At 42.8% G+C, this 23,782-nt stretch overlaps 1 protein-coding gene across 1 annotated transcript; it reads right to left on the bottom strand.

Annotated features, from left to right (window-relative positions):
* Nucleotides 1-146: 146 nt before the first annotated feature.
* LOC149812652 (uncharacterized protein At4g26485-like) lies at nucleotides 147-3,582 on the bottom strand. Its single transcript, XM_089991920.1, has 4 exons — nucleotides 3,228-3,582; nucleotides 2,140-2,304; nucleotides 1,573-1,777; nucleotides 147-631 (listed from the first exon to the last, which is right to left on the bottom strand). Exons 1-4 carry the CDS (start codon nucleotides 3,388-3,390, stop codon nucleotides 355-357), a joined length of 810 nt encoding a protein of 269 aa, XP_089848046.1. The 5' UTR covers nucleotides 3,391-3,582; the 3' UTR covers nucleotides 147-354.
* Between the last annotated feature and the right edge of the window lie 20,200 nt (nucleotides 3,583-23,782).

A 23,782-nucleotide genomic window follows, 5' to 3' on the forward strand; every position in this document is an offset into this window, starting at 1 on the left:
TTTGGGTGAGAAAAGTCGGGCAGAAAACAGAAAGCTTGACCAAGATAGTTGGATTGCTAGAAGGGTGCCAAGCCAAACTTGGATCTTGCATTATAGTCCCACAAAGCAATTAGATCCATCCAACCACAACGCTTAAATGCTCAATCTTGAAGTCAGGCTTGAACAAGCTCCTCAATAAAATCTTGCATTAGTGCTAACATAAAACCTATGATAATCCCTTCTTTCAGACAGGGAACCCCGGTACATGCCTCCATTTAAGCTAGCTAGTTACAAGCACCAAGCACCAGCAGATAATACTATTCACGATCTACTTACAATTCAACAAGCAAAATGAAGTAATCCTAGATCTGTTTCTCATTGTTTCAGCTTGAACTTGAAAATGCTGCACCTCCCTACCGGAAATGATGTGTCGCTAACCACACCATACCCTCTCTTGTTGAAATAACCTGGATAATCACAGATACGAAAAGGAGCACGTTCTACCAAGATGAGGCCGCTCTTTTCTGCTTTCTTCTGCAGATTCCAGTCACTAAAAGGAGGTGATGTCTTGTGGGTGACATGAATTTCACCACCATCACAAAGCATCTCCCTTGCGTTTCCAAAGAAACCCTTCAACAATTTCCTGTGCAGCCTACAATGCAAAACATACAAACTGTATCAAGAAAATGATATAAAAATTACTTCATGGAAATCATGTTCTTCATGTCATGTATATGTCTCTTCAAATGATTCCATTGTGGCCTCCAAGACAGTGACGAATATGAGCAACAATAATGTGACATTAAGGTTCCTGACTGCTAGGTTGGCCATTAACATACCCACGGCCAATGGGGTATATGCCAACACAGTGGCGTAGCTAGGATTCATGTGAGGGGGGGGGGGGGGGGGGGGCAAACAGGGGTGTAGCAAAAAAAAAAAATTTTGTGTGACAGCCGGGGGTTCGGGGGCAGCGCCCCCGAAAAATGTTTTTTTGAGATAAAATAAAAAATGGCTACAATTATTAATAAAAATCTATTTCATATGGGCGAATCAAACTATTTGCTGCAGTCAGGGCTGGGCTGGGCTACAAAAATGGATAAAAATCTATTTCATATGGAATCAGGGCTGGGCTAGGACTGGGCTTTTAAAAAAAATAATTTTTTTTTAACTGTTTTGGGGGGCAGGACTGGGCTGTAGCCCAGTCCTGCCCCCCCCTAGCTACGCCTTTGTGCCAACATGAATAAACCGTCTCAAGGTTTTCTAAATAATGAAAGAGAGAGAGAGAGAGAGAGAGAGAGAGAGAGAGAGAGAGCTTTAATCAGCACTAAACTGAGTAGATTAAAGAGATTTCCCATGAGAACTTCTATTCCTACTCAAAATGAGACACAGCCCACTATAATTCATTCTCCCATGCTGGAATGAAATGGATCTTATGTCTTCAAGTTCATTCTCTTCTTATTCTCATGAGATGTCGCCTTCACAAGTTCTGTTGGAACTTGGAAGCCTTATTTTAGATGAGAAACTTAGTGTCACATGTTGGCACCAGCACAACTAAAAACAATATAACCACATTGAGCAGAGTTTATAACTCACTTAATCTGCCTGATGTCTTCTTCAGGATATTCAAAGCCTGCATGAGGGAAATTGAAGATGATCCTGTCGAATTTTAGATAACACAAGCACAACAAGACATTGTTGGTCATAGTGTTTACATCAATCCCATGACCAACACGGCAACCTAATGCTCTCAGCTCCCTTACATTCTCCATGGCAAATCGGTATTTATCGCGTAGGTTTTCTGTAAAATGGCAACAAATACGTAAATCAGAATCACCTATATAATATTCTATAACCTAGTTTTTGGAAATTTCTAGGATGATCAATGTCAATGTGCAATGTAACTTGAAAGTTTCTACAAAATAAGCAGTGGTAAATCAAGTTTTAAACCCCTGTGAATGAATTTCTATGTACATAAAGTAGCAGTATCAAATTTTACAACTAAGAGCGCAGGTCTCCAAGATTATATGACTAATATCAAAATTTGCAAACGCTAGTAAGTTTCTCTGATTACAGAGAACTAACAAATCTATCCAGAAAATGGTTTCTTGTCTAGATTTTAACTACACGTGTGTGTGTAGAGAGAGAGAGAGAGAGTGGTACCTGGGGTATCAAGAGAAGTAGCTACCATATTTCTTGCATGACCAAAAGCCTTTGCTAGACTTAGAGAAAATGAGAAGTCCCCTTCACCAACAAGAAGAATACGATGGGAGCTCGAATAGTGCCCGATCCATCTGTCCACTGTCTCCAATCCCATGTTTGGATACCCTAACACAGTATATGAAATGTTCATAAGATCGGTGTTTGCATACTTCTAAGTCATAATGAGTAGTGAGACAAGGAATTCTCCCACAACAATGTTCAATTGAATAAGTGAAAAATAACAATTGACAAACTTGAAAGAAAACGCTATCTTAGTAAAACGAAAGGATCAAAACTAATGAGCCCACAATTCCACCTCACACGCTTAATTTATAGCCACCCCAGCGCCAAGAAATTTGGGGGCAGTGGAGGGATCTTGGCCACTAGGCGGGTGGCTAGGGTTCCATTCTCATAAGCGTCAGCTCCTTGCATTAATAAGGGCATAGTATGAACTGCAATATTAAGATCTGCTGACTAACATATGAAGCCTGAAGTTTTCATTTTTTATGAGTGCTTTGCTTAGAGATACAGGAGACTCACACCAACGGGGGCTCCGGTTGTCTGGTAGGAGCAGCTAGTGCACGTCACCTTGTGTTGAGACGTTGCAGGCTCAAAACCCAATGGTATAGTTTCATATGAGTCTCACGAATTCCAGAGAAGGAACGATTTTTTTTGCTTTGAACTTTCAGGGTTTTAACCAAGAGGACAAAAGGGCCTTGGGTTATTTTGATCACTGTTGCTGCTCTGAATCTTTGTGTTCTTGATTTATGTGAAAACGGTTCCTTTAATCTAAAAGAATTCTTGGTCTTCCTGTCCCTCTAGACTAAACCCATGTAAACATTCAGCATGCAGCATATAACTGTATCGGCTATCATGGTACCCATAATATCAATGACAGAGAAAAATCCAACCAAGTAACTGATTAGCAAAATCCCAACAATATTAGAAAAGAGTTAAAAGAAACAAGAGAAAAAAGGAGAGAGAGAGAGAGAGAGATTAAAAAAGGAAGAAACAGACAAAGCTTCAAGTTAGATGGTGTTTACACGTACTGGGAGGGTTGAAGAGGGAGAGGGAGGCTAAGGACCGCAACAACTCGGGGTTGGTGAGGAAACCCGGCGATCCTCCCCTCCAGGGATCGGCGTTCAGTGTCGTGGGGCCTACCGCCGGATTCTTTGGAACCCGTTTCCTCCCATTTCGCTCCTTCCGACCCATCGACACCTTTTAGGCTCTGTTGGTCGTCTAAAAGGAGCAAGCAAGCAAAACTCTCTTGCCCCCTCTTCCTCCCCCCTTAATCACAGAGCAGAGGATTCTTGGTAGTCCCTTAATTGCAGAAACAGGGGATGGTGGGAGCGACCATTTGTAGAAAAACAACCGCTCAGAGAAAGAGAAGAATAAAAAAAGAAAGGGGTGCGTCGGTTGAAATAGGGGCTGGCGGGAGAGAGAGAGAGAGAGAGAGAGTACTTTTAGGCGTTTGTTTGTGTCGTCATGGGGAGTAGCAAGTGTCCCAATATTACCCTCTTTTTGGAAAAAATGATATTGCTAGTAAGTGTTTGTTTTTGTCTTCTATGAAGGGTTTTTGTGGTATACTTGGAACTTTAGAGATTGGGATTTTGATTTGGTTAGAGTAGGGCGTGAATGATTGAGGTGATTTAGAAGGGCGTATGAAAATTGCTTGTAGATTGGTCATTTGGACTAAACTGGCTCTAGGGAAAGGGGGAATATAAATCGGTAATTGGTAAAAATTACAGATTAAAATAATTGGTAATAGTTTTTTATTGTTTAATAACACGTCTCATCTTATGGTAAAAAGTCACCAATTCAAGATCCATATGTTACATTGTTACTGTTAGCCATGTGGTATTAAACCAATGATATTAATACATGAAATCTTTTCTATCTGATTGCTATTGTGATAAGTCTTTCGTATCCTAAACTAGTTGCTTAATTTTTCATCATTGACTATGTACCCAACCCTGCGAAGCTTGTGGGCCCCATTGTATAATGGGTTTATTGTCCTAACACCAATGGCTCGTACCTAGCTTGGCTGAGTCAAGCAAACCCAAACTTTTGGGACGTTCCTTACCTCCCAAGTAAAGCACTTTATCTCTTCGTCGAGATGCAAATTGTTATTGGGGGGACATGCAAAAGTTTTGGTCCTTCTTTAGCTTTAGTGTGTTCACTTTTCATCCGTACACTTAAACGTAGTGGAGAAGCAAGGGGCAAGGTCTTTACTATTGCTCCCTCTCAAAATCCGGACCTTCATCTCCCCTTTCATCCCTGCACGGGTTTGGATTTTGACCTCCATGCCCACCTATATCGTGCTTCATGTTCTTTATCTCTTGTTCAAATGGGATGAGATGTCCATCCCCACATGGGTTTTGATTTTAACTTTCGTCCTCATTTCATCTCCTCCATCCCCTGTCCAAACGAGACAGGATGGGGCCCGTTTCACCCCAATTCACTGTCATCCCTATGCAGAACTCCCCAACAAAAATAACCCATTGTGGCTCAAGAAGAATGAAAACTAGCAGTGTCAATGGGTCGGGTTTGACCCAAACTCGTACCAAATGGTCGGAGTACTCTTGGAATTTTATGCAAAGGACAAGGCTCTCTAATCTAGGAGTGTCAACGGGTCGGGTTTGGTTCAGACTTAGGTGGAACCAGATTTTCAGGTATGGTATCGGGCCCAGACTTGGGTCTAATCGGGTTTATTATAAGAAAAAACATACCTGAACACGAAAAGAACTTCATGAACCATACCTGGTAAAACCATATTTTTTTTATCATTTGTACATTGAAAAATTGTAGGTCTTAATTGGAACTCAGGTTAGGTCTGGGTCTAGTATAAATTTTCACAAACTATACATGGCTCCATGTATTCATCCCACCTTTGGGTCTGAGCTTGGGTCTTAATCGGGTCTTCTTATTTATCACCTCGGGTGAGATTTGGGTAAACCAGGTCAGTTGATACCCCCTACTCCCAGCCCATAACGGGATGTCTAAACCATAATGATGGTTTTCTTTGGAAGCAGATCGGGTCATGCTGAAAATGAGCGTTTTTGCTCATGTGGACATTGTGGCCGTCTGTTTGCATTTTGGATGAATGCCATGTGGTTTTGTTGACTTTTGAGCTTTTTAAAATGCAAATCGGATGGCCACAATGTCAGCATGAGCAAAAATGCTCATTTTCAGCATGACCTGATCTGCTTCCTTTTCTTCACGTTAAAATTTAAAACAAAGAAAAGAGAAAATTTTGTGAAAGACAAACCCAGTTACACATGCTATGCCTCCTTGAATAGCCCATGATGAATTTGTTTGTTATTTTTGGATAATCCAAGGAAAAATCCCCCTTCACCGACCACACATTGGCCTTGAGGTCCTTCCTGCCCACCGAAGAATACTCCCAACTTCGACCTTGCTGCAAGGGACGCCACCCACGTATTTCAAGCTTGTGATGTCCCATCAACTTGGTGACATTTTCACAAGTTGCCTCTACTAGATGAGTAAAGTGTTACTTCAACCTTGTGATAAAATGGATTTTAGAAAAGAGATCTCAAGCCTAGAGGCACGTTCTTAAGATCGCTATCTTTAGAACTTCAGTCGCCCCACTCCGGGAATTCCGAAGATGCGAAAAAGGGTTTTGTTACGATTGAGTTCCCATGATACAACTAGGCTTGCACCTCAAGAGAGTCACTGCTTCGCAAGAACAGATGACCTCTCCCACACATGAACTCTTCAAGCTAAACCGGGAAGAAAGAAAGGAGAAAATCGGAGAGTCGGAAATTTTGATGATCCAAAAGACGAAAAAGGAAGAGATTTATAGACTAGCCAGGCCAAAACGTTTTGAGATAAATGAGATTAATGGTCATAATCCTGATGGTTTAAAAATAGGATGAAAAGGTCCTTGAACGGTCACCCACCTTTGATTGTCAATCAAAGGCCTTCAAAACTGTCCAACATCCACAAAGCGCCATAAACTTAATATAAATGCTATTAAAACCTTTCAAACGGTCAGATATCTCAAAACCAAAAATTCAAAACGGACATTTACGCCTCATAAGCACCTCGCACCTCTGCGAGCGTGCGAAGTGCAAAGTGCATCATCAAAATGCTACATTGCGCCTCAAGTGCCTTTGCGCACACATGCGTGCGTGCGCGCGTGCGAACGACATAACCATCGCTACACGATGCGCAGCAACGTCCGCAAACCACCTAAAGACTCAAGGCTTACCAAAGTAAATAATAGATAACAAACTCTCTATTTAAACCTCTTGAAAAACTTTTCTCTCTTAGATATGGGACTAAACTTTTTCAAGGTACTTTTGGTAGTAAACAAAATCACCAAGATTTTAATTTTAAAACTTTTCTAACATAAAGCTCGTGTAGGCCATAGTGAAAACTTGGTGTTTCTTTAGAACACCAAAACTTGTGTGGCTATGCATCATAGATATTCTTCAAGTTAGGTGGGGCTGACAAGCTTAGAGGCACGCTTAAAAGCAACAATTACCATATCTAGTGTGAACCTGAGTGCAGAAGGGTTGAACATAATCTCGCTTATGAGATACAACCAAACCCATATTTTATGTGCAATGTCAACCTCTAGTAGCACTAGAAAAGCTGACTATGATGTATATATTGAGCAACTTAGAGAGAGAAAGGGAGCGCACGAAGAAGAAGGAGAAGAGTTGATACTCAATGATGAAAGACCAAAAGCGGGTTTATATAGACCTTAGCCGAATGATTTAGAGGACCGTTTGCATGAGCCGGTTAAGATCAAATGGGTAGCATGTACTCATTAATGCTTAACAAGTAACATGTACCTCTAACAAGGTTGTTAAATGCTATGAGGCGAAGCGAGGCGTTGAGCCTGTTATGAAGCGAGGCGTAAGCCTCGAGGCGTTGAAGCGTAAGCTTCATGATCAAAATAATAAAATATATAATATTAATAAAATAATGAAAATTTTATATGGGTAGCTACCATTTCATGTGTACCCATATCTCTCAAGTCATTAGATGGATTTGGTTTCCTCTATGTTCATAACAGACAGGCTTATCTTGATCAATGCTAGAAAAAGGTAAAGGAAAAAAAATCAAAAGCTTCTCTTCTCATGTTTTTTATTTTTATTTTATTTAATATGTTTATTTATCAATACATATTTTAAACAAAGTATGTGATCTAAGATAATAGGAATTAAAATCGTAAGAAAGTTTTGTAAAAAAAAAGAGAGATAAGTAGTTGCATTAATGCTAGTACGTCGGTAATTATATCATTTCCTGCCAAGCTAGCAAGGAAGAAAATACAGACGGGACAGTCTACATCACAATAGAAATCTCCCTCTCTCTCTCTCTACTGATTTACACTTATCTTCCTCTCTTTTTAAAAAAAAATAACCAAAAGAAAAAACTATAAAACAAAAACTATAGAAAAGAAAAAAAAGGTACGGCATCACTGCTAATAAATATCGAGAATGAATAAGAAATCTCAAATCAACTCAGAAAAGAGGTACGGCTTTTGTTGGTGGTATTGGTATCATCGATAGCCAGTTTATTATTCTCTAGAGTGGTGGTTTGCTTTCTCTATTTCCAGGGTTTGTGTGGTTCCTGAAATGGCACGGGAGAAGATCCAGATAAAGAATATCGACAACATCACAGCGAGGCAAGTGACCTTCTCAAAGAAGAGGAGAGGGTTGTTCAAGAAAGCCCAAGAACTCTCCATTCTTTGCGATGCTGAAGTTGGTGTCATCATCTTTTCTGCTATCGGCAAACTCTTCTCTAAGTACCTTCCCCTCCCCTCTCCTGCCAAGATTCCAAAAGCTACAGGGGGCAAACCCATGCCTGCCAAAAACAAAAAGGGAGAGAGAGGTGGAAGGTGCGGCAGGGGAGAGCTGACCTCCTGCCGCTCCCCCGACGTATGCAGAGAGAGGAGAGGCGCAGCAGGGGGCCGCCACCCCCCCTGTCGGCCTCCCGACGAACATAAAAGAAAGGGGGGAGAAGGAGAAGAAAAAGACAGAGGTAGAGAGGGTGCGTACCTTCGAGGTCATCGGTGGTGTTGATCGAAACACGTGGAAGGAGGTAGCATCGACTCCTCTGAGAGGCGTCAAACACGAGGTCATCGGTGCTGGGAGCGAGAGACGAGGAGGAGGGAGGTGCAGGCTGAGATTCTGAGAAAGCTATCCCTCCCCTCTGCGATTTTTAAAGAGGTTTGGGGGAGGCACAAAAAGGGAAAGGGGGGGGGGGGGGCGAAGAATGAAGGTTTAAAAGAAACCCTCCCCCCCCCTGTGTTTTTTATTTTTGTGGGTTGTACATGAAGCGCACGCCTTAGAAGCGAAGTGTGCCTCGATGCGAGGCGTGCGCTTCAATCCTGCAAAGGCTTCATATAGCGCCTCAGTACCTTGAGCTTGCACTTCACCTCTGAGGCGTACGCTTCAGGTAGGTACTGAGGCGTAAGCCTCTCACAACACTGACCTCTAATGGCTCAAATGGTCACCCACAACCAGCTGCATGCTCTTACTAATATTCAAACGTGCATTGAAGCTAAATTGTGCATTCCAAAATGGTTAAGGAAGACTTTTGACCGCCTTGTCAACCACCAAAATATTTTGGTAAAATAAAGGCTTTAAAGAGACTTTATGAGGTAAAAATGGTCCAAAAAAATCATCACAGTCGAACCAAGCCAAATCAAAATTAAAGTCAAATCTAAAGTTCAAAGTTTAATTGACACTCATAAGTCCTTGTTCTTAAAGTCAACTTTATACATTTAAACCTATTGTGTTTCTAAAAAATGATAAATGTAGGACTAAATGTAGGACTAAAGAAATTTAGTAAGGCAAACTTTTCCTCCAAAATTCATTTATACAAAGAAAGGGTTATAGGGTCAATAACCTTGTTTGAAAAGCTAATAATTTTGATCTAAAACATCAGTCACACGGCTGTATTTATCATAAGATATGAACCTAGAACCGAGGCTAGCAAATATTTGCACCACAGTAACACATTGCATGTGCAAGAGGCAATTGCCAATTGATTAGTGAGCCACCAAAATCTATTTTGCATGCACAAGAAAATAATGGGGTTTGCATGAACTTCCAATTTAGTTTTCTCTTGTCCAAAGAAAGCAAGTAGACAGCAAAGGGATATAATTTTCTTCAAAGAAAGCAAGAGGTTGTTATGGATTTGGATGATTTTACAATGAATCATTTTTAGGGAAATATTTAAGGTGCCATTTATTTGGTGGTACATTTTGATCCGGAAAAAAGGCATGAATACATTTGTATCTAATTTGAGAAACTTTTTTTTTGGTGCAAAATGAAGAAAACCTATCATGGGGTCGAGTGCAGTTTGAATCAATCTCTTCCTACCACAGCCTGAGCCCGAGCCTTTGAAAAAAAACATAAAAGAACTTTTTGGGTGCATTTCAATCCCGTGGATTCAGCGGATTCGAAGAACCTTAGACCTTGGCATGGGGCCCAAACCACATCAATGTACCCTACACCAGTTCCTGTCTGCAAATTTAAGATGTGAGGTATCCAAACATGTATGTATGTATGGAGGGACTGAGAAATTTTGATTTTTGATACTTTTTACATAATTTTTCATTTATCTTAAAGCTTCTAAGTTGAAAGACCAAAGAGTTGGATACCCAAGGTGCATGTCCCTTGAATTGAAGCCCAAGTGTCAGACTTCCTAGTGAGCATGGATAGCAGCCAAATGGTTCTAACTGCTTGGGGTAGGCATTACAAAAGAGCATTAATCTTTTCCTACAAAAGAGCATTAATCTTTTCCGAGCTCCACCTCCACCACCTAAACTGAGGGAGGATCAGGTGCAATGTGATTGCACACTTCTTTTTTTAAAGGCAAGCTAGGGTTAGGCAGACCCCCACCAGTTATTATTAGACGTACCACTGGCGTTTTGAATCTGCAACATTCCACCACGGGGAGACGTCACTGGCAGCTTCTACCAACGACGTGGAGCACCTGTTGGTTGTGATTGCACACTTGTAGTGTGCTGCTGCACCTGATCAACTATCATCTTTCCGATACAACTTGTCATCTGCGGGGCATTAGATGATGGGTAATCATGTGCAATCACTGTTGCACCTGATCTCAATTCACCTAAACCAGGGTTTTCACCCATAATTATTTAAAAAAAATGAAGGATAAAGCCAAGAAATGAACTTCATTTTGTTGTATTTAGAGTCATGTCTATCTGCTCAAGGGGGGTTGGCACAGTGGGGTGGGGCTTTGGCTGTTAGACGGGCAGAAAAGGTTTGATTCTCATGGGCATCACCCCTCTCTAAACGTAAAGAGGAAACTTTACGTGGTTCAGTTGTGAGTAACCTACGTCCACGGGAAAGAAGTTTTTGATGATTATTTTTCACAGCATTATTTTTCTTTTATATTCACTGCATGCTACATTTACCGTAGTGATATTCTTGTTTCCATACATACGGGATTTACAGCAGATTTTTTTTGTTAATAGTTTTTCTTTATCTTCACTCGTATCTTTACTCGATATGGCAACAGTATTGATCCTGCATGGATTGATATCCCGATGTTGTTGGGCCTTTCCAACCACTTCAATTTCACCTGTATCTTCATTTGACATTGTAACAATTTGGGTTTGGGTATGTTTGTTACTCTCCACAAGCCAATGCATAGCAATATGACCTGGGGGGGAGCTTTACACTGCCAGAACGATGACCTTAGGTATGGCAGGCTGAACCAGAACGACAGGTCTTAGTGCACGGTGGGATTTCTTGGGGTTATAAATTCAGAAAAAGAGTCATGTCTATCAACCAATTTACATACGCTGCTTTCAGGAGCCTACACGAGCTGAGCCAAGCCCAACAGTCCTTCAAACGACGCGTTTACACATTATTACATGATTGTATCTTATAAAATATGGGTATGTTATCTTTAGGAACCTACAAAATCCTGCAACAAGTTAGCAACTGAGCTAAGCCTAACGGACCTTGTTCAAGCCTAGCTCATATAATGAACTAGACCAAAATGAGCTCATTAGCAAGCCGAGCTACAGGAAGCTTAGTTCATTTTTTTTCTGAGAGAGAAAACTAAGCTTGGTTCATTTATCAACCCTAATCCCTGCTTAGTATCTGCAACGGCTACAAAGTGAGACATCAAAGTGAATCCTGTCACCCTGCTACTGTGAACCTTATGGCATTCAAACATGATATTAATATATGAAATCTTTCCTATAAAATAGTTGATAAATAAAACAAGAGATTTGCCTAAATTGATGTTGCTATTATGACAAGTCTTCATATTTTCCCATTCAAAAAAAAAAAAAAGACAAGTCTTCATATTCTAAATTAGTTGTTTTTTCCTTTTTTTGATAGTCTATGGAACCCCCACACCCCCTCAATCAGTGGTCACGCATTGGTTGGCCTTAGGTTGGTAAATAAAACCCTTGAGGTCATTCTTGCCCACCGGGGAAATACACCCAACTTCGACACTAACTGTGGGTTTTGAACTTGTGATATCCCGTCAACTTGGTGACATTCACAAATCGCCCTTACGAGATGCGAGGAGCCCTTGTGGGCATTAGTTGCTTTTGCATGATTGTCCATATACCCAACCCTCTAAAGCTTATGGGCCCCAAATGTATAGGTCTATAAAGATGGTCATGTCCTGATGCCAATGGCTCGTAGCTTGGCTGACTCTACTGCTGGACCAAAGCCAAACTTTGGGACGTTCCTTACCTCACAAGTAAGAACTTATGTCTCATGTTCAAAGCAAAAGTGGGGGACATGCAAAAGTAGCCCTTCTTTAACTTTGGGGATTTCACTTCTCACCCGTACATTAAACAATGCTGTGCATGCATGACTCAATAAGAATAAGAACAATGAAGCGAAGAACAACAAGGTCAAGCTCCTATGGTACAACTCTGGCATTTGTATGCTTTTAATTGGTAGGAAAAAAATGGTTCATTAAATTACAGACGAGGTGAAAAATATTTACGAGTGGCAGCAGAAGCCTGTCAAGCTGTTTGAACTCGTTACTTGTTCAACATATCATGTTTCATTGTTAAACACTATAAAAGGTTATATATATATATATATATATATATATATATATATATATATATATATATATATATATATATATATATATATATATATATATATATATATATACTTTTTTACTTCATCTATTTTTAAATTCCAACGCTGATATTTTTTTGAGAAAATCTGAGAAAAAGCTTAATTTGTTATAATTTTTTGAGAAAAATCAGAGACGCAAGGCTTAAGGTTTTCATGTTCGGTACCCGGGGTGTTGGTCCTTTGCTGCAAGGCCAAAGCAAAATAAAAAAACTATCTCTAGTGGGTAAGGGGGAGGACTCTTTGACTTTTATGCTGCATGTTAAATAGAATTCTACAAAAGGTTTTTTGTAATGTTTTTTTTTTTAAATGCAAGCTGGGGTTAAGCAGATCCCTACCAGATATCTCTTAAGCCCCATATGGCAGAGGGATTTGAACCTGGACCTTCAGCTTGAGACAGGACCCCGCTGTTAGAAAATCCATCCCACCATTTTCTAACGTTATTGCAAAGCAGTCCTTCTGTTAGGAAGGTGTTAGATTAACTATTGTTAGACAGCAACCATGGTAAGAGATTACATAAAATGATTAGTTTACCCTTGTCAAAACCAAAATATTGATTACCCCGTGCTAAGTGCACACCCCTCTCTCTCTCTCTCTCTCTCTCTCTCTCTCTCTCTCTCTCTCGGGTGCCACCTCCGTCCGTCTAAAAACCGTCGATCTCCTGATCTCCTCTCATTTTGTTTGCCTCTTCCTGCCGTTTCTCATCTCGTACATCTTTCGACTAAGTCTGGCGCCTCCGCAACTTTCCCATCACCTGAAGCTACGATGGGCCTGCGTAATTGGTGAATCTGAGGGTCTCTTGAAGGCATTTTCCTGTGACAGTACCGGCCGATGGTCTCAGCTCCGTTGTAGCACACACCATTCAGACTCATCTGCAGTGGATCAGTGGGCGGCCGGTGGTCTGAGTCGTCGGCTACAGTCCAGGATCGCTCGTTCTTTGGGGAAAAACCCTAGCGTCTCTGACGGCCCGACGCCACGCCTGATTGAAGGCATTTTTCGGCGATAGTACTGGCCGGTGGTCTCAGCTACGTTGTAGCACGCACCATTCAGATGCATCGGCAGTGGATCAGTGGGCGACCGGTGGTCTGAGTCATCGGCTACAGACCGGGATTGTTCGTTCTTTGGGGGAAAACCCTAGTGTCTCTGACGGCCCGACACCACGCCTGCTTGAAGGCATTTTTCGACGTCAGTACCGGCCGGTGGTCTCAGCTCCATTGTAGCACGCACCATTCAGACGCATCGGCAGTGGATCAATGGGCGGTTGGTGGTCTGAGTCATCAGCTACAGTCCGGGATCGCTCGTTCTTTGGGGGAAAACCCTAACGTTTCCGACGATCGAGGAGAGCAAAAGGGGGCCTTGAGAGATTTATAGAGCAAAAGGAGTTCCGACATGACTGCGTCAACGATAACAATCCAACGGTGAGTGGTGCCTCTCTCTCTCTCGACGCCCCTCTTTCTTTGGGGACTCTCTCTCTCTCTCTCTCTCTCTCTCTCTCTCTCTCCTAATGGCCTTGCTTTAAGGTTTTTTTGCTTGCCTTGCCCATGCCTCCCTCATCCCTCTTCTTTTGGGGCCTTGAATGACTGGGGGCTAGCTTTCGCCCTGCGTCACCTAGGTGCCTCTGTTGCCCTCCCTTTCCGACTCTCCTTTCGTATGTTCTTTTCCCTCTCATAGGTGTTTGCTTCCTGTCTGGCCTTCGGCTCGCTGCTCCCTCGTGACATCAGGCATTTCATGCGGGCCGTCAAGGTTGAGCTCCTTCATGCTTACTCGGTCGGTGCCCTGCGTTGTGCTCCTTTTTTCTACCATATTTCTTTTCGATCGGCCGACTTACGTGGCTGGCAGGAGATTAAGTTACCATGGCAGTGGTCATTTACCCAGAATCTATCTCGCTCGAATCTTCCCCGGGCTAAGCCGGGTGACTGGTGGTGTGCCATTTTTCGGTCACTCAACTATCGAAAGCATCGCGCTTGCCACCTTTATGCCTCATCTTTCGGGTCCATGCGACACCCAATCTGCAGACGCTCTAGTGTTGTCCTCTCTTCTCCTTCCTGTGGTCGGGCTTCTTCGCGTGTTAAGCACCCCCGACGCAAAACCACGTTCTCGCCTTGGGTAAAGATCAGCCAGATGCAGGATCCTTCATCTTCTTTCATTGCTATAAAGATCAATTCTACTTGGGTGCCGACTCTCCCATCATCGTCCGTGCCTATGTCGTTCACGGGAAAACATTTTCGGCAAGCCCATCTCGGTCGCATCCCTCCCGATGCACCTCTCGCCCCCAGTGCCCGTCTTGGTTCCTGCACCTCAATGCTGATCCCTCCTTCCTCTAGTGTTGCCGTCGATTCCGCAGATTCTTCTTCCAGTGATGATTGAAGTTCTGGGGTGTCGTCCAAGTGCTCTGTGGTTTCGGTGGCAAAAGGAATGGCAGACAGTCTTTTTGACTTAGTTCTGCCTCGATTCCATCATTCAATCCTTTGGTGGCCGCATTGGATCCTCGGTAATCGAGTCTGGCTGCAATCATCTGCTCTGGTGGTTCCCTTGCCCGACGTCGCTGGGTCAAAAATCCCTATGGAGGTTTTCCATGGTACTTAGTCTGCTCTAGGCTCGCCCCTCGAGGCCTTAGCGTCTGTTGGTCCTCTTTTCCAAGATGGTAGCCCATCGCATGTGTGTTCCCAAAAGCTATCGTTTCTCCATTCATCTGTTGATGGGTCTACATACGACAATCATCAGCCTCTGCATGGGACCTCACCACCTTCCTTTAATGTTGTCACATCTTCTCTTGGCACTTCATCCAGAGTTGACAGCCGTCCTGGGGGTCCGCCCCTTTGCGCTTTGGAGTCTATGGTTGGGATGAGTGGTGGTTCATGTCGCACGCATCCTTTCACATCCTCCCCCCTTGCCTCTTATTCCTGAGGCGTCATGCCGACTCAATGGGGGGTTGGCGGGTGTTCCGAGCCATCTTTGCCAAGATCTCGCCCCTGCAGTGTTTGGTGGGCTGAATGGATGCTTGATAAGCGTTGTTTGCTGCAGCCGCCCTCTATGGTAGACCACTTGCCCGAGGTTGATAGGCCTCGGTGCCCTTTCGTGGTCATCCAGGAGCCTCAATCTTCTCTTAGTCTGTTGTACAAGGCTGCATCATCATTTTTGTCTCCTCTTCACGATGGTGGTTCAGCTCCTGTGCCTTTTCCGCAGCCGACGATTCATCTCTCGGATACTTCTATTTCTATATGGGTCAATCATCAGCCTCCCCTTGGAGACTCGCGTCTGCCTCGATTCCTCTGCATGCACATTGATGGCATCTCGATCATGGTGTCGTCTCTCAAAGATCGAAGCAATGTATCTCCTCTAGGCCTGATTTCCAACAATCTTGTCTGTCCCCCACCATTCATCGCAGTTGTCTGAAATGAGTCCTCCTCTATTGTTACCTCATCCTCCAGGGAGTCCGAGTTCGATGGACAGGAGGGCTCTCCCATCTCGCCCTATCATTCGATCGACGCTTTGCCTTCTCTGCAAAGTCCTCTCTCTTCCTCTATGGGTCTGTCCGTGGCCGAAGCAGCTCAGCATCTCGATCTCTCGCTCCCTCAGTCGCAGATATAAAGCATCTATATCCTTATGTGTGAGTACTTCAATGTTATCGTAGATGATTTGTCGTTTGTGGTCACTGTTGATCTGTATATCCCAACAGTCAACGCTTCTCCTCCTTCTTCGATCGGGGGCTTTTCATCTCCGGAGCATGGTGGTTTCTCCCATGGGGGACACCGTTGGACCTTGAATTCTTCCTCCTTCCAGTATGGGGTAACTCCTAGGTGCTCATCATGGAACCATACTCCTCAGGGTTTTCCTGATTTTCAGTTATGAAGATTTTGTGTTGGAATATTAGGGGCCTGAATTGCTCCTCAAAGTGTATGTTCCTTGCGAGCTGGATCCATCAACAGAAGCCCGATCTCATTGCTCTTTGTGAGACAAAGATGGCAGAGGTCTCTCGCTCGATTGTATCTGAAATCTGGTGAGGTGCAGATTTTTACTTCAAGCCTGCGCTCCATTATGCGAGAGGTCTCCTTATCCTCGGGAAGCCTTCTCTAGGCATCTACCAACTGGACAAAGGCGTGTTCTCCATCTCCATCGCCCTGCCCCTTCCTGCCAAGCCTGTGTCGGTCGTGGTCACCATGGTGTATGGTCCCCACCGTTAGAGCAGTCGGGAGGAGTTTTGGTCGGACCTTAATAGGGTCATTTAGTCCCTCAGAGAGCAACATCTTATCATGGGCAATTTCAACTGTCTGCTATCATCAAATGACTCAAGCATTCCTATTTCCTACTTTGCTTCTATGATTGGCTTCCAAAACTTTATTCAAATGCACCACCAGTATCTCGTCCCCCATATCGATGAAGCTTTCTCTTGGTCCAATCGACGATCTCGTCCGTGCTATCGCCTGCTCGACCGTGTGCTCGTCTCCTCGGTTTTGCTGGGCTCTCTTAATGACATCTGTTGTCTCCTACCCCAATCTGTCTCGAATCATAGTCAGGTTGTTATCCGATGGGGGCATGGCTTCTCCAGCTATAAAACTTTTAGATTTGAGCAATAGTGGCTTAAGGAGCCTGGTTTCGAGTCGGTCGTCCTCCATTCTTGGAGTAGACCTTGCTCTGCGGCTAGGGCGGCAACCCGTTGCCTGGTCAAGCTCCTTCGCTTATCTCGCGACATTAAATCTTGACTTATTTCTAGTAACATCAGCAAATTTCAGAATCTAGGGGAATGAGAGTGCGAACTGTCTTCTATCCATCAGTCTCTCTCGGCTACGGCCTCCCTATATGCCTCCGATATTGAAAGCCTCAATGCAAGATCTGCTGAGTTGACTATGCTATTGCATTCTTGGCGACTGAAGGATGAGATTCGCTGGAAGCAGCGGTCTCGTGTGATATGGCTTAAAGCGGGTGACGGGAACACCAGGTTTTTCCATTCCTTCACATCTCATAGGCATAGGAGGCAAGCCATTCACTCTCTTTCACAATGGGTCCTGCCTTCGTTCGGTTCATGAACCGTTCTCTTTTCTCATCTATGCAGGTTTCTTTTCCTGAAGAGAAAATATATTCTGTCGTGTGAGATTCGTTGGGTTGGAAAGCTCCGGGCTCTGATGGTTATCCTATGGATTTCTTTCACATTTTTTGGCCCTGTGTTAAGAGTGACATTTTTAGAGTCTTCCTTGAGTTTCATCGCAACTGTCGTTTACCGATTCACTATTATCTGGCCATTGTTTCTCTTATTCCTAAGCAAGCAGCTTCATCGGACATCTCGTGGTTCTGCCCCATATCTATTCTAGGAGAGAATTTATCGAATTATCGCCAAGGTCATGATTAATAGGATGCGTTCAGTCGCTCCTTGGATTTTTTCGAATGCACAGTTCACCTTCATCCCTTATAGACGACTGCAACATTCCTTTATTCTGGGTACAGAAGTGCTACACTCTCTCAAGATCAGTGGGCGGCCTTTCTTCACTCTGAAGCTTGACTTCCACAAAGCCTACGACTCGATTCATTGGCCTTTCCTTTTCCACATGCTGGCAAACTTTGGTTTTGGTCAGCGTTTCTCTAGTTGGGTGTGTGAGCTGGTTACAAATGCCCAGTCACAAATTCATATCAACGGGGTCTGTGGCCAGTAGTTGAAACTTGGTCACGGTCTTCGGCAAGGATGCCCCCTATCTCCTTTGCTCTTTAACGTCGTTTCTGAAGGCCTTGTGGTTCTGTTTAAGAAGGTTGTGGAGTGTGGTCTCATTGGTTCTCTCAGAATCCAGGAGTTCCCTAGTCATATCCTTACTTATGCCGATGACATGATAATTTTCGATAGTGCATTCATCCAACAAATGTTAAGAATCAAGCTTATCCTTCTTTTTTTCCTATCGATGTCATGTTTATCTATGAACTATGATAAGTGTTGTCTGTCCATGATAAATGTCCCTCCTTCTATGCTGGCTATTGGTCAGCGGATTTTCGGATGCGCTATTTTGAAAAATTCTTTTTTCTACCTGGGTCTGCCGCTACAGATCTCGCGTATCCCATCGGCAACCTGGAATGCAACTCTTCAAAAGGTTCAGACTAAAATATCGGCCTGGCAAGCATCCTACATTTTTGTCGCTGATAGACTTACTCTCATCAAGCACGTTTTAAATACTATGCCAAAATTCTTTATGTCTATGTTCTTGATGCCTATGGGGGTCAGTGAGAAGCTCTCTCGGTTGTTGGCAAATTTCCTTTGGTCTGGGCGAAGTACCAACACTACAAGAAAAACCTGATTAGCGACGGAAATTTGCGATGGATTTTTTTCATCGTAAATTTGCGACGGATTAACGAGAGAAAACTATATGTCGCTAACCTTCGAAATATTTGCGTAATTAGCGACGAAAAAACTTCCTTCGTCAATCCATCATGAATTAGCGACAGATTGGCAAAAAAAATTTCCATCTCAAGATCCGTCGCAACTTAGCGACGAATAAGCGACAAAAATATTTCATCTTTAATTCATCACTAATTAGCGACGGATTTTGCAATGGAAAGTTTCCCTAATTCCGTCGATAATTTTCGATTAAAACTATCAAATTAGGGCGCTAAATTCTCCCTCCCTCTCTCTCTCGTTACAGAGTGGCTTAGGGCGCTTCGCTTCCCTCCTCCCCCCGGTCGACTCCGTCGTCGTCCGCGTCATCTCCGACAACGGCAACGACCCCTCCGCTGGCTGCGGCACCAAGCAGGGCGGCGTCCTCGCCCACCTGCTCCTCAGTAGCATCCTCGAGTTGGTGGTGAGCTCAGAGAGCGACGAGGAGGACTATATGGCGGGGCTGACCCAACGTGGGGGGTTTGGAGAAGCGTGGGGGTTTCGACGAGGCAGCAGCAGGAGGATCCCTATGCAGCTCTGTACTCGCCCTCTGGTGAAAACCCATTTGTTATTCTTGTTTCTGTTTTTAGTCTAAACCCATTGGGGTGGAGAAGGTGGGGTCGCCGCAATCGATGCTCTACACGGTGGGAGCTGGTCTGGTTTATGCTTCCCACAGCGTGAGTTTTCTCTGATTCCTTTTTCCTTTTCATTCATTTATTTTGTTCCCTTTCATCATTCTTTTAGAGATTAGTGCATTCGAATGTGGAGAATTAGGGTTTCTTGTTCATCTTCATCATCGTTCTTGTTTCTGTTTTTGGGTCATTGGTTGCAGAAAGCCAAAAAGTGCTTCAACCGGTGACATTTCTAAGTAAGTTTTCCTCTTTTTTATGTGATTACTTATAAATATTTCTAGTTTTGTTTTTATTTATTTCTAAGATGCTACGTTTTTATGAGATACCAAGAAGTTTTTGCATGGTGGTGGCATATCTAGAGTTTTTGCATGGTGGTGGCATAAATGATCAAACCCAGAAGGAGTGCTTAGTGAGAGTTGGTAAAGACTATGGGACTCACTTTGAATCAGTGAAGTCTTTGAGCAATTTCCTGCTAGTTGGTGTTGAACTAATGATGTTAGTTTTGGGTTTCTAATATACTTGTTTGCAGCATCCTGTGTTTTTGTACATCGTCCTGTTCAATTTTTACCCACCACACCCCCAAACACACACACAAACACATATTAAAGCACCAAACTTCAAGATGTTTCAGTTTCACTTCAAATTCTCGAGAAGGAACAGAAAAATGAAACTGTATCATCTCTTGTTTATTGCCTTATTTATTGATGCTACAATTGTTTTTTTTTTTTTTTTGCAATTTGATTAGAGAAGAAAATATAGTTTGTATTCTTGTTTCATAATTTCTGATTTTTTTTTTATTAGTTGAGGCTTGTTTTTTACTAGCTTAGAAAAGGATGTGCTGAAATTGTGATTTTAGTGAAATCGATTTTTTGCCGAGTGTAAGATGTAGTTTTTTCTACTATGGTTTTGGTTATTATTATTTTTTATAGTTACTTTAGATATCTAGGAATCTGAAAAGAGTTAATGCGCAATCTGGTGAAGAAAAGATGATGCGTTGATTCGACAATGTGGTTAACCTCTTGTATTTGAGTGAGTTTTGCTTTATATGAATTTGGTACAGTGGGAGGAGGGGCCAGATAAATAATAGCAGAGATCCAGATGATTTCTAGAGACCTTTCACTTGATTCTTTCAGCATTTTTTTACATTCTTGGCTGTGAGAAGTTTGGAATCCTATGTGTTCTATCATTTTTGCACAGAAGGATAATTTCATTGATTTTCAGATGCTCTGTAAGGGTTCAAATAAGGGTTTGTGGCATAATCCACAAGATTACAGGGGTGTACTTCCTGTAAATTTTGGCCATGGTTGATTGTTTTTTCTTGTAATAATGTTGCCAATTTACTTTAAACCTCAAAACTTTCCAATTGCATTTCACAATCGTTCTAACATAATTAAAACTGCTATGACAGTTGTTGGAAGAGGAAGAAGTGGAGGTGCCAGTATCACCTGTCAAAGAGCCTCCAAAGGAAACAAAAGAACCCACTAAAATGGAGACAGATGATGTTCCAAGTGATGCTGTTCCTGTGGCCAGTGGCGATAATGATGTAAATATGCAGGATGCCAAAGCTTGCAATGATGCATCTGGTTCGGGTGTTGAAAATGGTGTTCCAGAGTCTGATGACAAGCCCACACAGATGGATACAGATGCGAAGGTTTGAAACCTAGCCTTCAAGCAGTCATTAAGTGCTCATTTTGCTCTACTAGCAATTTTATGAATGGTATCATTTTCTATGCATCGTTTTATGTTTTTTGTTTGATCAATTATGGTAAGCAGCTCTTTGTTCACCTAAAGAGCTTGAGGCGCGCCTTGCCTCGAGGCGTGCGCCTCAAGGCGTATTAGGCGAACGCCTCAGGGTTCTTTTTTTTATTTTTTTTAAATTTTGCAATGGATTATGTCCGTCGCTAATTTCAATCAGGCAATGTTTTCCGACGACCTTTAATCCCTCGCTAATTTCGTCGCTAACTTGTCGATCAAAAGTTAGCGACAGTTTATATCCGGATATAAGTTGTCGCTAATTAGCGACGGATTAGCGACGAACATAAACCGTCGCTAATCTGTTTCTAATTAGCGACGAATTGGCGACAGTTAAAGGCTGTCGCAATTTAGCGACTAGGATTATGCGGCGGACTCTATCCGTCGATAATTCGTTGCTAAACACGTTAGCGATGGAGTTTGCGATGGATTAGCGACGAATAGAGTCCGTCGCTAATCCGCATTTTTCTTGTAGTGCAACAACAAGCGCCACCTGGTGGGTTGGGAATCTCTAATGCTTCCTCATAGTAGGGCGGGGTTGGGGATTTCGGATTTCAGGTTAAGAAGTATTGTTCTCGTCGTGAAGCAAAGCTGGCTTGCGCACCAACCGGGGTCCCCATGTGCAAGCTTTCTTCTTGCTAAATACAGATCGGTTGAATCATTGTCTGTTGACCACCGTGCGATTCGGCCAACCGTTTTGCAGTTGCGTCACTCATGGATCCAAGCTTGGTTTGTCACTTTTTCTAATGAGGGTGACGATGTCTCTTAGGCCCAGTTATTTCGTCGCACTAACGGCTCTTTCCGCACAAGAGCTTGCTACTTGTCTCTCCTTCCTTCGAGGGTGGATTGGTTTCTTGTGCGCCTTATCTGGGGCAAGGGACCTACTCCTCGATCGTGTTTCCTGGCATGGCTAATCCTTCATGAACGGGTGCAGACGGATAGCTTCCTCAAATCTATCGGTTTTCATCTTCCTAGTAAATGTGTTCTGTGTGAGGCAGTCAAAGAATTTGCATTTCACCTTTTCTGGGAGTGCCTTGTTTTTCAGAACCTCTTTAAGGTTACCTGGAATAAGCTTGTCGTTATCGTGCACCAGGAGTAATTCACTGTAGACCTTTTGTGGGGCCCTCAGCTAATTCGCAGTTGCAAGCACTGGTGGATTATTTGGAGAACGTGGCTTCTCTCATCCTGGTGGGTTGTTTGGATGACTCGCAACAATGCCATTTTCCAACAAGTTTCGACAGTTTTCAATAAATTAGTGAACTGTATTTTGGCAGGTGTGTACGCCATTTTGCGCATTACCATCCCCAATCTTCAACGTTTTCTGTCGCCCTGGACCCCCCTGAACCAGGCTGAGCTAGCCTGGTTTTTGTTTCTTTTTGTTCTTAGTTTTGTTTCTGTACTCTCGGCCTGTCTAGGGCCTATTTTGCGATGCCATCGGGTTCAATGCTTGTTGACCCTTTTCGTAATGTTGATGTTTATAGTTCGGCTCTCTCTCTCTGTTGGTTGAACTTTTTTCGTAATGTTGATGGTTAGAGTCTCTCTCTCTCTCTCTCTCTCTCTCTCTCTCTCTCTCTCTCTCTCTCTCTCACACACACACACACACACACACGCACGCACGCACACACACACACACACACACACAGCATTTCACTTTCTTTTTACACAGTTTTGTTTGTTCCTATTTCACTTTCTTTTTGTAATCACTCTTTTTACACTAGTTGCTTTTGTTTTGCCTTCGTGAGTTTTATCTATTTCTTCTTTAATGTTGGTGGAAAGTTCTGAACTTTGATCTTTGTTTGTTGAGGGGCTCAAATAACTCGGATTCTTCCTCTGCATTAATTTCGTATTGCATTACTATTTTTCTCGATGCATGTATTTTTTCCAACATCAGAGAGCAACCCTCTGAGTTTCTGACCATACTCTCTGCACTTAGGAGGTTTTTAACAAAAATCTTCTCTATCAGAACTTGTAATAGAATGGTGAAGAGTATTACTCTCTTCCATCCTCAAATTAATAAAGGGGTTGCATATCCTGGTTGTTAGGATAGGAGAGAAGAAACTATTTTGAGTTTCTTTCATGGGTAAAATGAATATTTTATGGGCATTTACTAGCTGTTCTGAGAGGGCAGGGACGGTCCTTAATCCCAGGGATGAATCTGCAAGGGTTAAATGAAAGGGAGGGTCTGATTTGCAAAACAGCACAAGGCAGGGATGATTTTGCAAATCACTTGATAAGATAGGGACTAATTTCCAAAAAACCAAAAACAAAAAAAACTGCAAAAGTCGATCCTGGTACCACATGCCACACGCCCTTGTAAAGCCTATAGTGAACGTGTTCTTTTTTTTGACATAGAAAGCTGGCCGGTTATACAATTATACCATAGGGATTCGAACTTGCAACGTCCCAACAGAAGGTGACGTGCACTAACTGCTCCTGCCACACAAGTGGAGCCCCAATTGGTCATAGTGAACCGTGTTCGGATAATAAGAAACATCAAGCATGGAGGATCTGGTATGCAGGGGCAAAGCCAGATCCAGGTGGATTCATAAAGAAGAAGAAAGGCAAGAAACATAGTACTACTACTAGACTCCGGATCCAAATCCAGATAGGTCAATTTATTTTCTACATTTTATATGGATTTGTTGGATTTTGGATTTATCCAAAATCCACCGTAAGCTCAGATTTTCTTTTCAAGTATAAATACATTGTTATGAGACTTGTAATTAATTTGGGTTGATTGATTTTCT

This window comes from Nuphar pumila, chromosome 16 (assembly GCF_984573655.1).
Source record: "Nuphar pumila chromosome 16, dmNupPumi1.hap1.1, whole genome shotgun sequence".
Taxonomy (NCBI): domain Eukaryota; kingdom Viridiplantae; phylum Streptophyta; class Magnoliopsida; order Nymphaeales; family Nymphaeaceae; genus Nuphar; species Nuphar pumila.

What these genes read in the sequence shown, in the direction of transcription:
- LOC149812652 (XM_089991920.1), bottom strand. Translation starts at nt 3,390, where the DNA reads ATGGGTCGGAAGGAGCGAAATGGGAGGAAACGGGTTCCAAAGAATCCG. An exon ending in CTCCCTCTTCAACCCTCCCA is followed by an intron (nt 2,305 to 3,227) that starts GTACGTGTAAAC and finishes ATACTGTGTTAG; the next exon opens with GGTATCCAAACATGGGATTG. An exon ending in GAAGACATCAGGCAGATTAA is followed by an intron (nt 632 to 1,572) that starts GTGAGTTATAAA and finishes TTTGCATTGTAG; the next exon opens with GCTGCACAGGAAATTGTTGA.